Source organism: Homarus americanus, unplaced genomic scaffold, assembly GCF_018991925.1.
Source record: "Homarus americanus isolate GMGI-L3 unplaced genomic scaffold, GMGI_Hamer_2.0 scaffold38801, whole genome shotgun sequence".
In the NCBI taxonomy this organism is placed as follows: Eukaryota; Metazoa; Arthropoda; class Malacostraca; order Decapoda; family Nephropidae; genus Homarus; species Homarus americanus.
In genome coordinates, this window is record NW_024732537.1 from 116449 (window position 1) to 139716 (window position 23268).

Sequence of the window (23268 nt, forward strand, 5' to 3'; positions counted from 1 at the left end):
GTGTAAAACTGCATTAACGAGTTTCTCTGGAATCTGATTAGTGGATAAAAGTCAGTTAGTCTCGCCTGGACTTCGTAGCGAATTTGGGTGAAAGTTGTTAACTTTTCCATCTGGGTGTTGCGACTTAATCAGTGGTGTTGTTTACGACTGTGAGAGATATCACAAGTTCCTTTGTCAACCCCCTCCCCCTGTACACGTGCACCAAACCCCCTCCTCCTGCACATGTACACCCAACCCTCACCCCCTGCACATGTACACTCAACCCCACCTCCTGCACATGTACATCCAACCCCACCTCCTGCACATGTACACGCTCTACAGGAGATAATTGTGGTGGTAATTGGCCTGAGCTGTATTCTTCATCCGCGTTGTTTCTCCCACTGAAAAATACACAACACTCACTTGTTTTTGGTCTCTGTAACTAACTGTATGGTCCTCTGTAAAAAAAAAAAAAATAACTGTGTGATATAAGAGAGGGGTATAAGAGGGGTATAAGAGAGGGGTATAAGAGGGGTAAAAGAGGGGTAAAAGAGAGGGGTATATGAGAGGGTATAGAGAGGGGTATAAGAGGGGGGTTTGAGGGTATAAGAGGGGGTTTGAGGGGAGTATAAGAGATTATAAGAGGGTTTTGAGAGGGGTATATGAGAGGGGGTATAAGAGAGGGGTATAAGAGAGGAGAGGGGTATATGAGAGGGTATAAGAGGGTATATGAGAGAGGGTATAAGAGAGGGGTATAAGAGAGAATTATATAAGAAGGGTATAAGAGAGGGGTATATTCCTCTGTTATGTTAATATAAAGACAAGGAGAAAGGGAGGGTTGTTTATATAATGCCCAAAACATAGATGGAGAATGGAGGAAGAGGATGATAGAGAGACGGAGGAGGATAAAGGAGGGATGGAGGAGGAGGATAAAGCAGTGAGTAGTATATCAAGGAGACATAAACAAGTCGAGCATCAGCGGCACTGAAACAAAAAACCAGAAGATGAATGGTGTTGTTGGGGGCCATGGAGACGGACGGAGAATGAAGGAAGGCTGGGGGACGGAAGGAGACGGAGAATGATGATGAAAGGGAATGCGTTAGTGCGTGGAGACATGAGAAGGAGTGCGTTAGTGAGTGTGGACGCATGAGTAAATGCGTTAGTGAATGTGGACGTATGAGAGGGAATGCGTTAGTGTGTGGACGCATGAAAGGGAGTGCGTTAGTGAGTGTGGACGCATGAGAGGGAATGCGTTAGTGAGTGTGGACGCATGAGAGGGAGTGCGTTAGTGAGTGTGGACGCATGAGTAAATGCGTTAGTGAGCGTGGACGCATGAGAGGGAGTGCGTTAGTGAGTGTGGACGCATGAGAGGGAATGCGTTAGTGAGTGTGGACGCATGAGAGGAAATGCGTTAGTGACTGTGGACGTATGAGAGGGAATGCGTTAGTGAGTGTGGACGCATGAGAGAGAGTGCGTTAGTGAGTGTGGACGCATGAAAGGGAGTGCGTTAGTGAGTGTGGACGTATGAGAGGGAATGCGTTAGTGATGAGATATGATGCGCCTCCACAACCAGGAAGTGTATGACACAACTTGGTTGTGTTGGTCAATATTAAAGTGCGACAGACAAACAGTATTGAGGTGTGTGTGTGTGTGTGTGTGTGTGAATGACCCTGTGTTTACTCCGGCAGCGACTTCTCCCAGAGATGGTGGCGGCGGAGGTCACCTTCAGGCAGCACCGGTTGTGATATGGTGGTTGGCTGACTGATAGTAGTGGTGATAGTTGGTGATGGTGATAATAAATAGGCAATGTTGGAAGTGATGAGATGGTGATAATGATGGTAATGATAATGGTGGTGATGGTAGTGATGGTGATGATGGATTCCTCATATTGGGTTAGCTGGTTGGTGGTGGTGGTGTCGGCGGGGTCACCTTCACAGAGCGTTGGTGGTGGTAGTGGTGGTAGGTACGCGTTCCATGAGGGTTGGCTGACGATTGTGGTGGTGGTAGGTACGCGTTCCATGAGGTCTGGCTGATAGTGGTGACACACACTGATCGCGGTTCCCACACTATTATTAACCTTGATCTACATCTTGACGCAGCAGATTCTCAAAAGAAATTCATGTTTTGTTTTTCTTGCAACCGAGGCATTACCATCACGTATAACTTGACTAACTCTTAAGATGGCTGTCAAAATGGCGCCGAAATTATACCTCTGAATTTACCGTTTCTGGTTTCACACGTTCCATAACAGTGAAACCTCTATTTAACGGACTATTTAGAGGAAATTCCGTTATATCGAGGGTCTGTCAAATGCGAAACCTCCATCTAACGAACTATATAAAGATGAGTCTCTATATGGTGAAGGTGTAGTGAGATAGAGGACGATCACCTCGACTCATCACACACCAGTCATGCCTCTGCCGTGTAAGAAATAGTGGTTACTTATAAAAATCACCTTAGTTCATCCTACAGCTCCGTGACCACCGGCCTTCAGTTTGGCTTACAACACACACACACACACACACACATCGGAGTCATCGTTGAGGTTCAGATCATCATTTTGGGGACCACAGGGGTGTTTGAACCCATGTACCAGAACGACAGTAGGATATGAACCAGAACAGAAGGGTGCAATGGCCGAGGGATAAACTAACTCGAACTAACCTAATCTAAACTAACAATACACACGTTCCAGAAATGGTGAAACACGTGGGAGGTGGAAGGGGGGAGGAGAAGCAGGTGAGAGAGGGAGGAGAAGCAGGTGAGAGAGGGAGGAGAAGCAGGTGAGAGAGGGAGGAGAAGCAGGTGAGAGGGGGAGGAGAAGCAGGTAAGAGAGGGAGGGGGTGGAGAGGGAGGTGAGAGAGGGAGGAAGAAGCAGGTGAGAGATGGAAGAAGAGGCAATTGAGAGAGAGGGAAGACAACAGATGCGCTTCTCCGGGCGGAAATTTGGTGTCATAATTGTGGTTTTGTGTCGATTAGTAGAGGGTGGTGGTGACTCTGGTGAGGAAAGGTAGGTATATGTGTGAGGGAAGATGGGTGGTGGTTTTGTGCGTGTATGTGTGTACAGTATAGCTGAACATACACGGATCATTTTCTGTGGGTGTTGAAGTCCCCTTTCTGTCACCCCCCCATACCTTACCCATCCAAGTTTCTTTTCCATTTTCTTCCTATTTCAATCCTTCCTCTTCGCTCCTTACCCCTTCCCTGTTAGATTCACCCCCTTCCTCTTCTTCCATCTATCCTCCCTCACCTCCTCCTACCCATACTTAATGTTGTTTTCCTTATTTTTCACTTTCGCACTTCCTTTGCTACCTTGCCTTCCTTCCTCCTCTCTCCCCTGCTCACTTTTATGTTGATTCGTTTTCCTCTTTTTCTCCCCACCCCCCCTTTATCTCTGCCCCCAGCACCAGGTATTCTTCTCTTACTCCTCTCCTCTTCTCTTGCTCCTTCTCTCCACCTCCAGCTCCTCTTCTCGTCCTTCTCTCCACCTCCTCCTGCTGTTCCTCCCTCACTCACCTCCTCCGCCTAGTGCCCGAGGCAGAACACTTCACTGGGTGCGCTGTACACGTGAGACGGGCCGTGGGGAACTGTCCGCTAGTATCCAGGTGTGTGTGTGGAGGGAGGTGTGTGTGTGGAGGGAGGTGGGTGTGGGTGTGTGTGGAGGGAGGTGTGTGGAGGGAGGTGTGTGAGGGGGATGTATATGTTTGTGTGGAGGGAGAGCCTATTTCCTCATGCCTTTAGGAAAACATTTTACCAAAAGGATCACCTGCATCTTGATGTGTCATGTCACCCCAGGTTGAAACTCTTGTAAATTATTGAATATCTATCTTTCTATCTATCTGTCTGTCTATCTAATAAGTTAACGTTTTTCACGGGTGGAAACAAATCTATCTATCCACCATGATCATTGTCAGTGTCATTGGGCCAATTGTCACGCGGCTGATGACACACACAAAGAGTGACTGTGTTCCGGGTGAAAAGGGCTCATTTACCATCTGTTTCTTTTTATTTCGCAGTATACAAAGGCCAAGTTCCATTCTCAATTCTGCCCTTGTTTGTTATCTTCTTCCTATAGCGTTGAGGGATACTGCCTGGTGGGGGGGGCTGGTGTTTCTTATGAAGCCTTACGCCAGCCACCAGGTGACACGTACTTGAGGAAGTGCGCAGTTAATTAAGGCAAGAATCATCTTAGGTAATTGTTGGTCTTCTTCCGGCGGTGTTCGTGCTGTTTACCTCAGTGTTGAACCACCACCACCTACCTAACGTTACCGTCTCCACATTAAATATTTATGTTATCCACCTGTTTCAGTCCTTATTGTTAAGATTATTGTCTACTTCACATATACTAAAAACAAAGAGGTAAAGTGTGTCAGTCTCAATTGTTAAATATGGTGTAGGAATGTAGGTGTGTTATTGAGCAGATAGTGGTGTGTGGTAAGGCAGTCAATACCCCCCCCCCCTCTAAAACACCGCTTCTATGGTCGACTCTGATAACTTCTTCACAAAACTCTTTATCTTGCATTAGGCTGTCAGGATAAAGTTTGAGCACACTTACACGAGACTTAACAACACTGTCAGGTAAATAGAGGCGGTTATTGTAAGTGTTCTAGCTGTTGCTGTTGTGTTATAGAAGGGTTACGTTATTGCCCTCAGGGCTGGTTGCTTCTTGCGACAAACTTTGCCTTTTGGCGATCTTTGTCATTTCTAGACACTTAAAAAAGTGCTTCTGCTGTTAATTCCTGCAACCTTTTCTTACTTAAATGTTTATATTCGTTTGTAAACCAAATCTTGTCTCTCTGATACTTAAAACTAGGAAAAGAAACTTGGCAACGCGTGTCAGAAGGCGGGCAGTGAGGCTGTCTGGAGCGTAAACGTTGTCTGGGTGAGCCCTGAGCCCAGTTGCTCTTGCTCAGTGGAGAGATGGCAGTGATAGTGTGTGTGTGTGTGTGTGTGTGTGTGCACGAATACAACAGTTCACCATTGTGCTCGAATTTCTTTATATTTAACCATTTAAAGTATACTGCCAAGAGTTGTTAGGACGTGTGGTGATAATAAGCTGTGTTTAAGCTGAGTGTTGTGAGAGACCAGTGTTGACGTGAAGGTGATACTCCAGCCGGCCACCCACGGGATCTTACCATAGAATCAGCTTTTCCTCGGGTAAGTCCACTTAGCCCAGAATTCATTATGAACAAGATTGTGTCAGTTTTAACCCCGTGTGTGTGTGTCGTTTACTGTATGTATGTGTGGGGAATCTTTGAGTGTTGTTTGTGTAAGTGAATGTTAGTACAGAGTATGAGTGAATGTTAGTGCTGTATTTAAATGAATGATAGAGTCCTGTGTATAAGCGAATGTTAGTATTGTGTATGGATGTATGTCTCTGGTGTGTGAGTGATGGACAGCTATGTATAAATGAATGCCTGAACTGGATGAAAAATAAGAGTTGCGTGATATCAAGGTGAACGTCGCACACACCAGTGAACGGCTGAACGTGGAGTAGGTCATATGTGTGTGTGTGTGTGTGTGTGTGTGTGTGTGTGTGTGTGTGTGTGTGTGTGTGTTTTAATACAAAGCTTTAGTTGTTTTGATTTTGTGTTGCTATGGAGTGTTGTTGGTGCTGTGTAGTGTGGTTTGTTGGCGAGTAGTGGTCGTGTTTGTATTGTGGAAGTACTGTATGTTATGTATCTTCTTTAAACACCAACGACCTCTGTAAACACCAACATCAAGGACCTCTGTAAACACCAACATCAAGGACCTCTGTAAATACCAACATCAAGGACCTCTGTAAATACCAACATCAAGGACCTCTGTAAATACCAACATCAAGGACCTCTGTAAATACCAACATCAAGGACCTCTGTAAATACCAACATCAAGGACCTCTGTAAATACCAACATCAAGGACCTCTGTAAATACCAACATCAAGGACCTCTGTAAATACCAACATCAAGGACCTCTGTAAACGCAAACCTCAAGGACCTCTGTAAACACCAACATCAAGGACCTCTGTAAATACCAACATCAAGGACCTCTGTAAATACCAACATCAAGGACCTCTGTAAATACCAACATCAAGGACCTCTGTAAACACCAACATCAAGGGACTCTGTAGACACAAACATCAAGGGACTCTGTATACACAAACATCAAGGGACTCTGTATACACAAACATCAAGGGACTCTGTAAACACCAACATCAAGGGACTCTGTAAACACCAACATCAAGGGACTCAGTAAACACAAACATCAAGGGACTTGGTAAACACAAACATCAAGGGACTCGGTAAACACAAACATCAAGGGACTTAGTAAACACAAACATCAAGGGACTCAGTAAACACAAACATCAAGGGACTTAGTAAACACAAACATCAAGGGACTCAGTAAACACAAACATCAAGGGACTTAGTAAACACAAACATCAAGGGACTCAGTAAACACAAACATCAAGGGACTCGGTAAACACAAACATCAAGGGACTTAGTAAACACAAACATCAAGGGACTCAGTAAACACAAACATCAAGGGACTCTGTAAACACAAAGATTAAGGGCATATATACTGTTGACAACGTGTGGTGTTAGTGTGTGGTGGTGGCGGTCGCCTGAACTAAGATTACCGTTAAGGAAACTGAACTGAACTGCTGGACGCATTTACTCGTACTGTTCAACCGCTTGTTACAATATGTACCTGTCGACTGGGTTTGACCTACACGTTCACACCTAATAATAACTATAGATCGTCGACGTGACAAACTAGTTAGTTTTAAAGAATCGCCACCAGCTTATTTCACCCGGGATTAGATTTGCGTTGTGGTGTTTAATTATCGGGTGAAATATGCTGGAGTGCCTCATCGAGGCTCGAGTTTACGTGTGGGGACAGAATTCACCCATGTTGAGGGAAACTTATCCCAATATAGGAGCTGAAGGCATCTAGCACGTTACGGGAAAACCTTGAAATATAAGATCATTGTATAAATGTTTAAAACTTTGAAGTAACTTAATGTTTTGTATATTTTAAAATTAATTATGTGTTTAAACCTTTCGAATGTGACAGCTTCGATAGTTTCGTGTCATTAATTCAGCAACAACGGTGCAGGTAAACGTACAAGTGTCAAAGGGTGACCTGAAGATTAGCCACCCTAACACTACCTAACTTAGCGCTACCTGGGGGGTTATGTTAGGTTAGGATGATTTACCTTCACGTAAAGTAAGCTGTGGTGTCACCCGTAAACAGTGTGTTGTACAGTATGTGATGACGATGTTCGGTTCTTCTGTGTTTGTAGTGGGCGACTCTCCCTCCCTGACCACCAGGCGGTGAGAGTTGACGTCAGAGGGACCCGCCCACCTCCCACTGCCCTTCACCAGACTTTGCTCAACGTACACAGGCCGTTCAACTGCTCACAGAATGCTTCTGCCGTGCCTCGGCCAGTATTGTTGAACGTTCTGCAGTATTTTTTCCTATGTAGGTGGTAACTAGGGAGTGCCCGAGAGGTCATCTTTCTCACAAAATTTTTTTGAATATTGGTCTGAACAAGTCCACTTTATGGGAAGTGTTTATCCAGTCGCAACGAGTAAGCCAACACCAGCTAGTCATCACAGGGGATCAGGTGCCGTTATTACAGAGTTTATTTAAACAGAGGAACCCGGAAGACACACCCGATGGTGGGTAACACAGTCCCGCCTTACCTGCTTATGAGAACCTAATTAATAATCTAAACATAACCATATGTTGTTGATGTTCTGTAAGGAAAGTATGTTTGGTTTTAGCTGTAGACTGTCAACTGTTTACATGTGTTGGCGGACCACTGTGTACAAACCATGACCTGTACACACTAATATGAACCACTGTTATCGTTTACTCACCCCTGTCCTGTACAGCATATAGTCTTGCCATATATTATAGTCATACAGTAAACTCTTAATCTATCAGGTTTTTTTCTTTGTCGGGGTTGGGTCATCCCCAGAGCCTGTTGGTGACGCAATACTTGGCCTGCGGGTGAGCTGGTCTCAACCACTATCATCACCACCACTACTACCACCATCCCCATCACCACTTCCATCACCAATACCATCATCACTATCACCACGACGACGACCAGCAGTACCTGGAGGAGTATTACCCCATCACAGAGAGAGAGAGAGAGAGAGAGAGAGAGAGAGAGAGAGGCACGTGCTGGGATTGTTTTTTTTTTTGTAGAGAAAGGATGGGCGAAAGAAGATTAGAGGTGGGGGAAGGAAGTTATAGTTCGGAAATTGAAGAAATTTAGGAGGTAAGAGAGGGCGGGCTGACCGCCTAACTAAGCTAATAGTGTGTTAGGGTTGTGTCGGGTTAGTTATTGTCTGTCGGTACAGGCACGAGACATCCTACCCTGTCCCATATATGGGTGTTTTAAGGGCCTTATTTCATATTCCGCCGACCCTACTGGCGGATGCTGGTCTAGGGAGGTTGTCTATTGCCTGGCCGTGTAGATCGAGGGTGGTAATGGACCTTTTGAGATTTGGTAACTTCTTAAAGACAAAGCATAAAGGCTGGGAGGGGAGGGATGGGGGTTAGGGGGTTGTCACGCTAGGTGGTGATTGGTCGAGAAAGTGTGTGGCTCAGGTTGTATGTACGTCTCGTTACCTTGTCTTGGTGAGGTAGGTAGATAGGTTGGTAGACATGTAGGTGGTAGGTTGGTAGGCAGGTAGGTAGGTAAGCAGGTAGGTAGATAAGTTGGTAGGCAAATAGGTAGGTAGATATAGGTTGGTAGGCATGTAGGTAAGCAGGTAGGTAGATAGGTTGGTTGGTAGGTAGACATATAGGAAGGAAGGAAGGTAGGTAGGTAGGTTGGTTGGTAGGTAGACATATAGGAAGGAAGGAAGGTAGAGATAGGTTGGTCGGTAGGTAGACATATAGGAAGGCAGGCAGGTAGGTAGGTAGACATATAGGAAGGTTAGGCAGGTAGGTAGGTAGGTAGACATATAGGAGGAGGTGGTAGGTAGATAGGTAGGTAGGTAGGTTGGTTGGTAGGTAGACATATAGGAAGGCAGGCAGGTAGGTAGATAGGTTGGTCAGGTAGGTAGACATATAGAAGGTAGGTAGGCAGTAAGGCAGGCATAGGTAGGTAAGTAGACATATAGGAAGGAAGGAAGGTGGTAGACAGGTTGGTCGTAGGTAGACATGTAGGAAGGCAGGCAGGTGGTAAGTAGGCAGGTAGGTAGGTAGGTAGACATATAGGTAGGTAGGTAGGTAGGTAGATAGGTAGGTAGGTAGGTTGGTTGGTTGGTAGACATATAGGAAGGCAGGCAGGTAGGTCGGTAGAGAGAGAGAGACAGTTGCTCATTCAGTTCTTCCTCAACTTTCCTCTGAATTGGGAACTGAAATTAATGAACTTGAGCCTTGTGTGTGTGTCAGTCCTTTACAACTTTTCCTGTCAAGTGGACAGTTATAAGCTAGTATTCAGCTTAACCTTTCTACTCGCTTCTTGAACTGGCGCTTTCTCCTCACCACCACGTAATATAGTGTAACCTTCCTACAAACCTTACGTTGGGAACACTAGTAACATTTAATTACTAAAATTCACTATAATAACACAGCATTAATATTTCCGCAGTGGTTTTCGTGTTTAAGTTGTTTCCTTTCTCCCTGACAACGGTTAGAATATTGCGAATGAGAACACAAGATGCAGCAGGGATTTCGTACGTACGTGTGTACAGTAGTCTATTCCGATGCACAGAATGTAAACAATTCTCTCTCTCACCCTTCAGGAGGCCACATCTGGACACAAGGGCAGCTCAGAACCAAAGGTTTATAGGACCTGTCTGGTTATAACGTACCAAGGACCTGTCTGGTTATAACGTACCAAGGACCTGTCTGGTTATAACGTACCAAGGACCTGTCTGGTTATAACGTACCAAGGACCTGTCTGGTTATAACGTACCAAGGACCTGTCTGGTTATAACGTACCAAGGACCTGTCTGGTTATAACGCACCGGACCTGTCTGGTTATAACGTACCAAGGACCTGTCTGGTTATAACGTACCAAGGACCTGTCTGGTTATAACGTACCAAGGACCTGTCTGGTTATAACGTACCAAGGACCTGTCTGGTTATAACGTACCAAGGACCTGTCTGGTTATAACGTACCAAGGACCTGTCTGGTTATAACGTACCAAGGACCTGTCTGGTTATAACGTACCAAGGACCTGTCTGGTTATAAACGGACCTGTCTGGTTATAACGTACCAAGGACCTGTCTGGTTATAACGTACCAAGGACCTGTCTGGTTATAACGTACCAAGGACCTGTCTGGTTATAACGTACCAAGGACCTGTCTGGTTATAACGTACCAAGGACCTGTCTGGTTATAACGTACCAAGGACCTGTCTGGTAATAATGTACCAAGGACCTGTCTGGTTATAACGTACCAAGGACCTGTCTGGTAATAATGTACCAAGGACCTGTCTGGTTACAGCGTACCAAGGACCTGTCTGGTTATAACGTACCAAGGTATTTTTTTCTTAAAGATGATAACAATGTTTTTGTTTTAGATTGTTGCATATGTAAGCTATTATGGGGAGGAAAAACTTGTTTTTAGACTTTTTTCGGGGATTAGCCCATCCGAGCACAGGGGGATAGATCACGGGCATTAGGAACCTTGAGTATAGAGACAGGTTAAAGCATCTTAATTTGCACTCCCTCGAGAGACGTAGAGCAAGGGTCGACCTGATAGAGGTGTATAAATGGAAGTCAGGGCTAAACAAAGGGGACATTACAAAGGTATTCAAACTATCCAACCAGGAGCGAACTCGTAACAATGGTTTCAAGTTAGACAAATTTAGATTTAGGAGCAAAATAGGTAAACACTGGTTTGGAAACAGAGTAGTGGATGAATGGAATAAGTTACCAAATATCATCATTAACTCGAACACGCTGAATAGCTTCAAACATAAGTTGGATGCTTATATGAACAATAGGGGTTGGGTGTAAACGGGACTGCCCAGTATGGGCCAATAGGCCCGCTGCAGTTTCCTCCATTCTTAGGTTCTTATGTTCAGACACGGGAGCGGGCGCGGCTTGCGGTGGTTGGAGGACAGGTTGAGGCACCAAATGTTGTGAGGATGGGGCAGGACTTCGCATGGGGGCAGCAGGACACACCAGGGCAGGCCCGGTAGGCACTACACCAGTAGTGAAGGCCGCCGGCGGTGGAGTAGGCCGTGAGCAGGGGGGGCTCACAGGGGGACCAACAGCTTGTGTCAAACCAGCAGAGAGGAGTGACTGGGTGGCAACAGAGGGCAGGAGTAGGTGGGAGATGGTGGTACAGAGTGTAGCGAAGAGTTGTTCAATACGGTTGGTAAATTCTTGGAAGAGGGATATGATCTGTGACATGTCACTGGCGGGAGGTTGTGGGGGGGGCACCGGCGTTCTTAGGTCACTGACCCACACCAGGGCCTGGGGGCGAAAATAAAATAACAATAGTAATTAATAATAATAATTAATAATAAATAATAAAAATAGATAATAATAATAATAATTATAATTAATAAAAATAGATAACAATTATACAAAAATTAAAATAATAACCATAAAAAATACAAAAACGAAAAAATTAATCAAGAGTGAGAAACGATATACAGTATGTATGTTGTGTTGTCAAAGTAAGAGAAACAATTGAGACCCTGCAATTGTGTGTAAATGAGGCAGAAGGTCAGATCAGCAACCTGGGACTTGGTCACAATTTTTTTGATGCCATATGGCAGCAGGCTCCTCCATTAGACAACCAACACATTATGCCTCCGATATCTTCCCAGGCGGTAGTACAGTACCCCCCTGTTTGATAATGATGTGTATATGTTTGTGTGCTCTAGCTTGTAGGTATAGAGAGAGAGAGAGGGGGGACGTTAGGAGTAGCGGGACACAAGCAGGAGAGCGCCATCACAACTGGCGTGTGTGTGGAGGGTGGAGGTGACGCCGTCTCGTAACGTCACGCTGCGCGCCTCCACATCTACCAGGTGGTGAGGTGGGTTCTGCCCCGCCCTCACTGGTCCACACACAATGTGTGTGAAGACCACGAGAGACGTCAGTACTTACCCCACGCGTCACCATCTTTACAAACACATTAGTACGCTGATTAAGACTGGGACGAGTGTGGCATATTATATGAGGCCCCTTATGTTACTTTACCGGATCAAACCAGACTTAAGGTAACTGGATCACCTGTAGACACCCCTCCCCTCCCTTGGTGTTTTCAACTAAAGATTAAACGCCTAATATTACTAAGGGGCAGTAAAGATAGGTTAATGTTAGTATGTTTAATCGTAAGGTGAAATAAGCTGGGGTTAATTTTCTGGTGATAAACTAACTTAACCTACATTAAACTTAAACAGAACTAAGCTAAACTAACACTTAGGCCCCACACAGACACTGTTAACAGATATATTTGTACCTGTAGATAAGACAGGGAGGAGCGTGTCGTGTGTGAGGTGAGGGTTGTAGGTCTTGCCGCTCAACACAACACTGGCAGTAGTTAGACCTTGAGCGTGGAAGAGAGGGTGAGGGGGGGCTGAAGGTGGTGACCGGATAAAACCCCAACGGACAAAACCCTAGTCTCATATATAAAATAAAACACTTTTATGTTTAGGTTAGGTTAGGTTAGTGTTGACAAATGACAACTCCGTTGGGGTTTTGTCATGGAACCCTGAAGGTAGTGGAGGAGAGGGTTGTATGTAGTGTGTGAATGGGTGAGACAAGTAGGATCTTGGATTGTCTGAGACCTTGTATGTGAGCAGCGGTAAGTAAAAAGGCGGATTATTGGTCGAAAATTACCAGGTGTACAAATTACATCGTGTGTGTGTGTATTCATGTGTGGGAGGGGGAGTGGGGCAGCAGAGTGTTGGAGCATGAGGAGTGACGTGGTTTGAGTCACGTCTTCAACAACCTATTCAACTTTCTCTGGTCTTACTCCGTCATGCTTCAACACGGTCATGCTCCAACACATTCATGCTCAAACATAGTCATGCTCCACACGGTAGAGTGAAGGGGTAGGTTGCGAGTGACCATTAGGAAGTGAAGGGAGTTTGGGACTGGCCAGGCGAAGGTCTGGTGAAAGGAGGCGAAAGGGCAAGTTGTGTGTGTGTGTATGTGAGGCACGTTTAAGGGGTTCGTACACTAGTTACACACTGCCTTGGTCCCATCACTAATAAGGATATGGGGAGACACTGTGGACAGGTGGGGGTGTGGGAGGATGGAGTCATTAGGGGGGAGAGGTGAAGGAGTAGTGGATGAGAGGGAGGAGAATAACAACAGAAAAAGATATCGAGTCGGAGAACTTAAGGAATGATTGGGGGGAAATGAATAAATGAGGAAGGGAAGAAGAAAAGGTGATTGAAGGATGACAGCAGGGAAACAAGAGTAAAGGGAGGAAGGAGATTAGAAGGTGAGAAGATGAGACGACTAAGGAAAGAGGGACTTCCGTAGTGTGTTCAGAGATCATTTCACAGCAGCACGTCTACTCATTGCAAAAGCTAGCGTAACTTTTGCCTGTGTTGGTGTGTTGTTGTCAACCCCAAAGATGTTTTGTCTTCATAAGTGTGATAGTCCTCAGTAATGGTTTGAGATACGTGTTCCGATGTTCACACCACCGCAGGTCAAGTTATACGCTTCCCACCCAAGATGTCACCCATAATTCTCTTACATTTGTTGATAGCATCGATTTATTAAGTAAACATCGTCTTTGAATTTACATGGGATTCAGCGTGCTACGTAAACACTACAGCTATATCAACGGGATATCCCAAGAACGCCACTTAATGCCTATGTGTAACTCAAAATAATGCTACATGGACATATAATGAAATCTGTAAAGAACAGCTAGGAAACTTAACCAAAGAACAGGAAGCATTATGTGGGGATTTGGAACAAACTGTTTAGTAAACTGCTGAGAAACACGTGTACGTATATAAACAACAGCAGACTTGGGAAACACCACATGGACCACTCCTGAGAAACAAACTTAACCACTTGGTAGACTCGTATTACAAAACACAAGTGAAGCCCCTAGATTATAGAGAGACTTGAGGAACACTACGTTGACCACTGAAGGGGCATTTACTCGACTACTAGGAGGGGGCAGCACCAACAGGAGGCAGGGGAGTTTGATAACCCGTCCAGCAGGCGAGCCTGGTCAGCGGGGTGGCGGTGTGATCCCCTCCAGCCTGGCCCTACCCCAGCCACGAACCGCTTCTCCCTCCTCCCCACCACCAACCAGTCCCCGGGTAGCCCCACGCTTCCACCCACATCCTGACCCGTTATGTTGTCATCCCGCCCAGCCCCTTTCCCCAATTGGTCAAGTAGTGGGGGAATGTGTTGTACTGGTGCTGCCCTGCACTCTGCAGTCCCGTACTCTTCTGCCCCGTACTCTTCTGCCCCACACTCTACTGACCCACACTGCATTGCCCCACACTGTGCTGCCCGGCTGCCCCACACTGTCCAGCTCCTTACCCTCCCACCTCCACACTGTACTGTACGAGTCTATAGCACCTCTCACACATCACGTAGACAAATAGAAATTACCATTGAAAAAAATACGTTTGCCAACTAGACATAATCCTGACAGCTGTCCTCTTGTTCCACCTTAATACAACCCATGTTGTACTGCTTCCCTCCCTTATCATATTTATGTTGATCAGCTCCACTGTAAAGTATGTATATACTTATAATATAAATGTAAAAAAATAAAATACATAAATAAGGAGTGATAACTGCGGTGACATTCTGATATGTTCTTATTACCACCATGCTACTGTATGTGTACTATTCCAGATGATACTATATGCTACATAATACTTCCTTGAGATAAATGTACAGTATATATCAGGTGCCTACAAGAGAACTCAGGCTCTGAACTGGCTCAGTCATGTTAATATTATGATTTTTAATCGACTCTGTATCTGTGTTCTTCGGGCTGAATAAACTGTTTCAATATCTATATCATTACCTGTTTCTGGCACGCTTTTCCACTCATTATACCTCACACATCTACCCAGTGTTTCTCCCCCTTTCCCCTGGGGGGGGGGGGGGCTCCACAGGGAAGAGGGTGAGGAAGTGATGTTTTGATAATGATTGATGATGGTAAGACCTGTTGTGTCGTGATAAACAATAATAGTGCACTATCATGCACCTGATGATAGTGACTTTTGGTGGTGTTGAGTGCGATAGTGACAAGAAAGTAGGATGGTGGAGCCGAGGTGAACGTGTGGAAACTCTTGGTGTTGGTAAGATGACACCGCTGTGGTCAAGTCCTGAGAGAGGGTCCGAATTAAGAGAGATTCTAATATTTTAACCGTGTTCCTTCCTTGTGTTGAATGAACAGGTGTACTTATGGTAGTTTGCGTAATATTGATACCATTTTGGGCATTGTATTTGGGTTTTAATCTAAACGCGAAAGTTAGTTGCGTCGTTACGTATCAATATAAACTTTTGAGACTAAACCCTGGTCCCGTAACTGAAGATGTAAAGTGAAGCTGACGGCCTCACTTTGGCTACACCAGGTTGGGTTAGGCTAGGTGTGTGAGAACCTGCTGTTTTCAGGCTGGAGACTCATGAAGAACTGATAACATCGTCTGAGATTATTAATGTTGCTATTTGCATTGTCAACCTTTGTGTCCTTGATCAACTTAATATAATTTATTTTATTTCTATTTGTCTTTACCATTTCTTTATTCTATATTACTTTTTTATTCTTTAATGCCCTTTTTTTATTCTTACTCCTTTCGTATAGGCGAGTGAGGAAGTGGTAGCGGATAACTCCCCCCCCCCCTCACTGAAGGAAGGTGAGGAGGGGAGGATGAGGGGGGGACTGAGGGAAAGGATGATAACTGGGGATTAAGGATAGAATGCAATAATTAAACACGGAAAATATGTGATAGTTGTGTTGTTACTCAGGACTCACTGTATAACATCGAAGAAATGTATGATGAATGTTTTACTCAATACAAAGAGGGGGATTTATGACCCTCTTTAACGTTTTTGGAACACTTTCTATTAAGATTGACAATTACACCCGCCATGTTCACTAACACACACACACACACACCAACCTCGACTGTCTTAATAAACAAAGACAACCTATGGAATGCCACGTGCTCATGACGACACGTCTCCCAGGCTCTCCTTATTTGTTCAGGCCTAAGGCACTCACACTCATTGATCAACCCCCTGGGCACTCTTAGTTTGAGTGGGAACATTGTCGTCTCGGCCATTATGACGGGCAATCATTGTCTAAATTGAATTTTATAAAAAAAATTCTCTAAAATATGACATACTTTACTCTAAAACATAGCACTGTTACAGGGAGGAGGGTCGCAAAGAGGAAGGGCTGGGGGAGGAGGGGCGTGGGAGGAGGAGCAGGGGCAACCTCCCTAGACCAACATCCGCCAGTTGGGTCGGCGGAATATGAAATAAGGCCCTTAAAACACACATATATGGGATAGGATAGGATGTCTAGTGCCTGTACCGACAGACAATAAATAACCCATGACACAACCCTAACACACTATTAGCTTAGCTAGGCGGTCAGCCCGCCATCTCTTACCTCCTCCTAAATTTCTTCAATTTCCGAACTATAACTTCCTTCCCCCACCTCTAATCTTCCTTCATTCCTTCTTTCTCTACAAAAAAAAAATAGAGGTGAGGGAGGACGAACGGGGGAGGAGATCGGACAATGGGGAGGTAGGACTGGGTGGAGGGTCAGGTATACAGTGTACGTAGTGAAGGTGTACAGTGGTAAACAGTAGGTGTGTGTACGATGTGTCGTTTTGAATCTAAGTTGAATAGCCAGGAAGTTCGCTTTGGCGGAGTCTGGAGGAATCAAAAAATTTATGGCGACGGAAACGGAGCTGAGTTAGTGTGGGAAGAAAGTGTGACCGTGGGAAAAACCGTGGGGCGTGGGAGAGTGACCCTTACCTTGATGTACTGAAGGACACCAACTCCCTGTCTTGTCTCTTGTGTTTACTGCATGTCTGGCTTACAATTAATTCAAGAAATGTATTAAAAAAAAAAATAGTTTGTCGTACGCCATAATTACTGCCTTATTTTGGGATGACGAAAGTACAGTATACAGCTATGGTAGATTAATTATCAGTGTGAATTCATCACGGCTTTATATATATATGTGAATTAGATATTTTTTTCCCAACACAATTAGGTATAAATTTAATTTAGGAAGAAGCATCAACAAGACCGTGTGTGACTTTGTATTTTTATGGTTAAATAAACTGTTTCAATATCAGTATCAAGGAAGGAGGGATATACCGGTAGGCCTACCACAGGTCTATCAGAGGGGAGGGGTAACCACGATATAGTAATGGCAGGTAATAGAACGGCTACGAAAATAAATGGAAAATCCAAACCAGTCTCCCCAAATTCAGTAATGCCCTTATGCAGAAGGAAAACCCATCAATTAGTAATCAATAATGCCCAGATAGAATACAGAAGCAGAGGCACCCTCCTGGGCCTGCATATATCCACGACAGGTTACTCCATCATGTCCACACCAGAAAGGAAAAGGCAAGGCGAAAGCTGAAAAAACTTAAACTGCTTTAACGCGCTTCCTGAGAAAATAAAACTCCGCCTGGTTGCATCACTTATCATAACGATATTAACCTGCCCAGCAGTACCTCTTCATACTATGAGCACCACTCAATTATTAAAATTACATGTGGTCCAAAATGAAGCCCTGAGATTCGTCACAGGTGAAAGATACCCCTTCACCAGTACCACAGCTGAGATACATAGAGACCTGAGAATAAAACCCATCAACCGGCAGCTGCACACCCTGGCTAGCAGAATCTGGCAAAATATAGATCAATGAGTGCAAGAACTCGTTCAAAGACTCCCACCAGACGACAACAACCACGACAACAACCATACATAGTACCCAAAAAGTTACCAAATCTCAAAAAGTCCATTACCACCCCCGATCTATACGGCCAGGCAATAAACCTCCCTAGACCAGCATCCGCCAGTAGGGTTGGTGGAAAATAAAATAAGGCCCACAAAACACCCATATATGGGATAGGGTAGGCTGTCCTGTACCAACAGACAATAATTTATCCATGACATAACCCTACCACATTATTAGCTTCGCTAACCCACGGCAAAGCAGCGGTCAACCCGCCTCCTCCCAAATTTCTTCAATTTCTGAATTACAACTTCCTTCCTCCAACTCTGATTTTCTTTCTCCCTCTCTTTCTCTACACAAAAAAAAGTTTTTGTAAAATTTTACTAAAGTTATACTCCAGGATTTTTATACACCCAATCTCCAGCATTCGGTTTCTGTTAACCTGTGTGTGTGTGGTTTTTTTAGTAACAGTTCTTTACCCCTTTCCACTTTTCCATCTTCTGTATTTTCTCTTTCCCTCTTTCCTCTCTCCTCTTCCTTCTGTCATCTCCTTATTCCTTGTCCTCTTTTTTCACCTCTTCTGCTTTTCCATTTTTTCATGTTCTTCCTCGCTTCTCATCTGCTTTCTTTTCTTCTGTTACTCCTCCTTGAGTGTCATTCACCTCCATCACACTCAACGATTAAACACCCCTCTCAGTAATTTCTTCACTTCTGCTTCCTTTCTTTAAATCTTCTCCTTTTTATCTACTCTTCCTCCTCCTTCACCAAATCTTTCTTCCTATTCCTTCTCCTTATCCTTCCTCTTCTCCTCTCTTCACGTTTCAGATTAGATTGCCCCGGAGGGGGCTAGTTTATTGGGCACCCCCTTACATCGTTTCCTCTTGTACTCCTCCAGCTGTGGGGCCCTGGGGGTCAGAGATCAACAGGTCGATGTTCGCTGTCTCAAACTTCCACCCCTCCTTGCCACTCTACCCCTTCCCTGCCGCCTAACCCAAGGCAGATAGATAGATAGATAGTATTCAGTAAAGTTGTCATGCAAGTTCACGTTGAATTAGCTTATATATATATATATATATATATATATATATATATATATATATATATATATATATATATATATATATATATATATATATATATATATATATATATATATATATATATATATATATATATATATATATATATATATATATATATATATATAAAGTGCAGGTATATAATTTACATAGACAGTATAGGTGGATGTATACAGTAGCTGTATTATGTACAGTACATAAATTGTGTGTTACTTAATTAATGTATATAGACGGTGCAGTGATATAGGTAATGTACTTCATATAAAGATGGTACAGTTATATAAATAATACCTGTATATAGACTGTAGGTATAATACAGTATATAAAATATATGTACAGTATACAGAATACCTATATACTGTACTGTAGTGTGTTATGCCTATGTCTAATGTTTTGTTGTCAATATTATTTCCTTAGGTGATATTATTAATAAAGTACAGTATACTGCATACCGTATACTAGTATGTTGTTGAGACTTATGGTGATTTGCAGGTGTCCAAGGCAGTGTAGAAGTGTCGTCTCCATGTGGCAGCGACTCTACCACCTCAGTCATGTCCCTCTCGCTCCTCCTATCCTCCACTGAACACTTACTGGTAAGATCTTACACCTATATAATGTGTACAGTACAGTATTCAGAAATATCATGTACGTTGAGTAATTTACTGTAGATGTATCAACACTACAATTTATCAGTGTGAAGATAAAGCACCTCAGCATATTTCATCTCGTCCTAAACACCCTAACATTAATCTACCCCCTAAACCCCCCATAGCATTAGGGTGGTTAATCTTCAGGTGATGCAACACATCTTACACCTGAAATACAGGTACCGGTAAACAAGGCTCACAGCCACCCACAGGTTACACTTTACAAGCAACCATTACCCCACAATAGGCACTCAAATCCGAAGCCTCACACTGGACTTGCATAATATTTTCACCGCACCACATAACATCAATGCAAAAGCCACAAATAAGCCCCCTCGTGGACTCAGTTTATCCAAACCACTACAAACTGTGGCATCCCTACATGGGACATCAAAATCAAGCAAAGTGCTTAATCCAATTGAGAAAGGCTATGCTCTGTAAAATGTAATTCATAACATATTTTTATTCACAGGAAGGGAATAAGTATCAATTAATTTACAGAATGCTTGTTTTCCAGGTTACGTAATGTCGATGGGTTGGGGAGGAATGGTGGTGGGACCTGGATGGTGGGGAGCTGGTGGAGGAGGTAAGAGTGCTGTTCAACTGCTACAAGAGAGTAAGTCTCGTTATGTTAAAAGTGACCATGTACTTGGTAGTAGTCAAACCCCCGCTCGGCCAGAACGCCTCCACATTTCCTCCAATCCAAATATTTTCCTGAGTGCTCCATCACACACACTCCATGTATCAAGACCTTCTCCAGCTCCTGAGCGGCGCCATGCTCTTGCTGATCACAATAATATTGTGAATTTACGTGACCACCCAAGCCTTGCAGGTTTGTCTCCTCCGCGTCCAGTCCCATTAAGTGGCCCTGCATCTTTAGGAGCACAGCCTCCTCCTCTGCCAGCACGTTCACCTCGTGTCACACCCCGTCCAAAAGTTAGGGGACAAGAAGGCCATGGCGGGCGCTGCGGTAGTGATTTACGGCGTTCTCTCTCTCATGGACCAGGAGACCGCAATGATAATGTCCAGATGAAACTACGCCGCTTGCTCAACACTGACTCCCAGGAAAATTTAGCATCATTGTTGCAACCACCTAGTGATGTCAAGCCAAAAATACCTCCTCCTGCACCTCGAGGGGGGATTAAAGCTTCTCCCCCAGGCACTTACCGTGCTGAACCTGCTACAGTCACTACGCACAAATCATTACCGGATCTCAACCGCTCATCTTCTCCAGCAGGAGAAACAGACTCTGAATGTGGTACTAGTGGACACCGGCGGCCGTCATGCCCAGGTGCAATCCCTTCCATCAGTATTGCACCAGAACCTCCTCCCCGACCACCTCGTATGTTTCGTGATCCCCCACCTCCTCCTGAACATTCTACAGACAGGCCTCCAGCAAGGCCACCTCTTCCACATAGACTGAGAGAACCATCCATACCCCGAATATCCCGGTCTGGTGCATCTGCCGGAACATTGATGCCTACTGATGGTCGGAGATCATCAGACAGTGATGTGTCTGCATATGGAGGCACTGGCAGTGGGGTCAATAATAATGAAGAGGGACGACGCAGACCAATTCTCAGGTCCAGATCTGATGTTACACATGAGCGAGGCCGTTGGGAAGAAGATCTCCACAACTCCTTGGCACCTCTAGATTTAGAAGCTTTCTTTGAATCTATGGGTCTAGACTCTGCTACACATCGCCAACTTACCTCTCCACCCAATTCACCACATTCATCGCCAGTCTATTTTGAGGAGGTTTCTTCTGAAGAATCAGGTCCATTAGGTGGTCGTCGAGGTAGCTCCGACTCTGATGATGGGAGGGGACTATCAGGTCCTGGCCCTGGTCCACCTTTACCTCTGCGTGGTACAGGAGAGCCATCTATTGTAGAGAAAAATGCACGTGTCATCAAGTGGCTCTTCAACTGCCAGAAGGCACAGGGCACGTATGTCTCACGAGTATCTTCCACCAAGAGTTAGCCACATGGCTTAGCCACAGTATTTACTAGTCTTCAGCCATTATTAATTGCGTAAGAGAGGAAAGTGTGAGGGGATAAGCAGACTAGCTGTTCCCTCCTCTCCACTGTTGCACATCTTTGGCTGTTTTACTGTGATAATCAGAGTGAAACCTCATACATAGAGCACAGTCAGCCCTAAATAGTTCAGCAGTCATTTATCCTAAGTTGCAGGATCCATCAGAACATAATTATAGAATACACTTCTAATATTAGTACTGTACCATAGAGAGTGGTTTATCTCTCTTTGTTTCTTTAACGTGTAACCACACAAAAAATTTTCTTATGCATTTTAGCAAATGATATTTTCCACACCTCGGAATGAAAGATTTGGAACGAATACTTGGAAAATCTAAGCAATGAAAAATTAATATGCTGTACAGTATGGACATCTGTGGTGTAATGGTCAGCATTCTCGCCTCTTAAACAAGTCGACCTGGGTTTGATTCCTGGGCAGAGTGAAACTATGGGCATGTTACTTTATCCCATTTGCCTCTCTCTACCCAGCAGTACTTGGGGACCTAGATGGTAATACAGTAGATTTACTGATCGTGTTCCGGGGTAATAGTTGCATAAGAACTCTACTGGAAACAAGTCTCTCATGGCAGACCACCAAGAACAGTACAGTACATGGAGCATGAGTGTGGCAGACCACCAAGAACAGTACAGTACATGGAGCATGAGTGTGGCAGACCACCAAGAACAGTACAGTACATGGAGCATGAGTGTGGCAGACCACCAAGAACAGTACAGTACATGGAGCATGAGTGTGGCAGACCACCAAGAACAGTACAGTACATGGCGATAGTGTGGCAGACCACCAAGAACAGTACAGTACATGGAGCATGAGTGTGGCAGACCACCAAGAACAGTACAGTACATGGAGCATGAGTGTGTGTGGCCACCAAGAACAGTACAGTACATGGAACATGAGTGTGGCCATACAGGCATGAGTGTGGCAGACCATCCAGTACACATAAGTGTGAGACCACCAAGAACAGTACAGTACATGGACACAGAGAACAGTACAGTACATGGAAGTGTGGCAGACCACCAAGAACAGTACAGTACATGGAATGAGTGTGGCAGACCACCAAGAACAGTACAGTACATGGAACATGGTGTGGCAGACCACCAAGAACAGTACAGTACATCATGGAGAGCACCAAGTACATGGAGCATACAGACCAAGAACACAGTACATGGAGCATGAGTGTGGCAGACCACCAAGAACAGTACAGTACATGGAGCATGAGTGTGGCAGACCACCAAGAACAGTACAGTACATGGAGCACGAGTGTGGCAGACCATCAAGAACAGTACTGTACATGGAGCATGAGTGTGGCAGACCACCAAGAACAGTACTGTACATGGAGCATGAGTGTGGCAGACCACCAAGAACAGTACAGTACATGGAGCATGAGTGTGGCAGACCACCAAGAACAGTACAGTACATGGAACATGAGTGTGGCAGACCACCAAGAACAGTACAGTACATGGAGCATGAGTGTGACAGACCACCAAGAACAGAACAGTACAGTACATGGAGCATGAGTGTGGCAGACCACCAAGAACAGTACAGTACACGGAGCATGAGTGTGGCAGACCACCAAGAACAGTACAATACATGGAACATGAGTGTGGCAGACCACAGTACATGAACATGATTG

The 23268-nt window shown here is 44.6% G+C and overlaps 1 protein-coding gene across 3 annotated transcripts in view; it reads left to right on the top strand.

The window, feature by feature from the left end:
• The window catches only part of LOC121868889 (formin-like protein 5), a 68048-nt gene extending 45645 nt beyond the window's left edge, over window positions 1-22403 (top strand). For 2 of the 3 annotated variants that reach the window (XM_042369886.1, XM_042369887.1), the window contains exons 2-3: window positions 19429-19529; window positions 20101-22403. In XM_042369886.1, the coding sequence (XP_042225820.1) occupies window positions 20109-21563 (1455 nt within the window). In that variant the 5' untranslated portion in view covers window positions 19429-19529; window positions 20101-20108 and the 3' untranslated portion in view covers window positions 21564-22403. Of the gene's footprint in view, window positions 1-4817; window positions 5137-19428; window positions 19530-20100 lie in introns of those variants that run through there. The other variant, XM_042369885.1, reaches the window with a different exon arrangement.
• The last annotated feature ends 865 nt before the right edge of the window (window positions 22404-23268 follow it).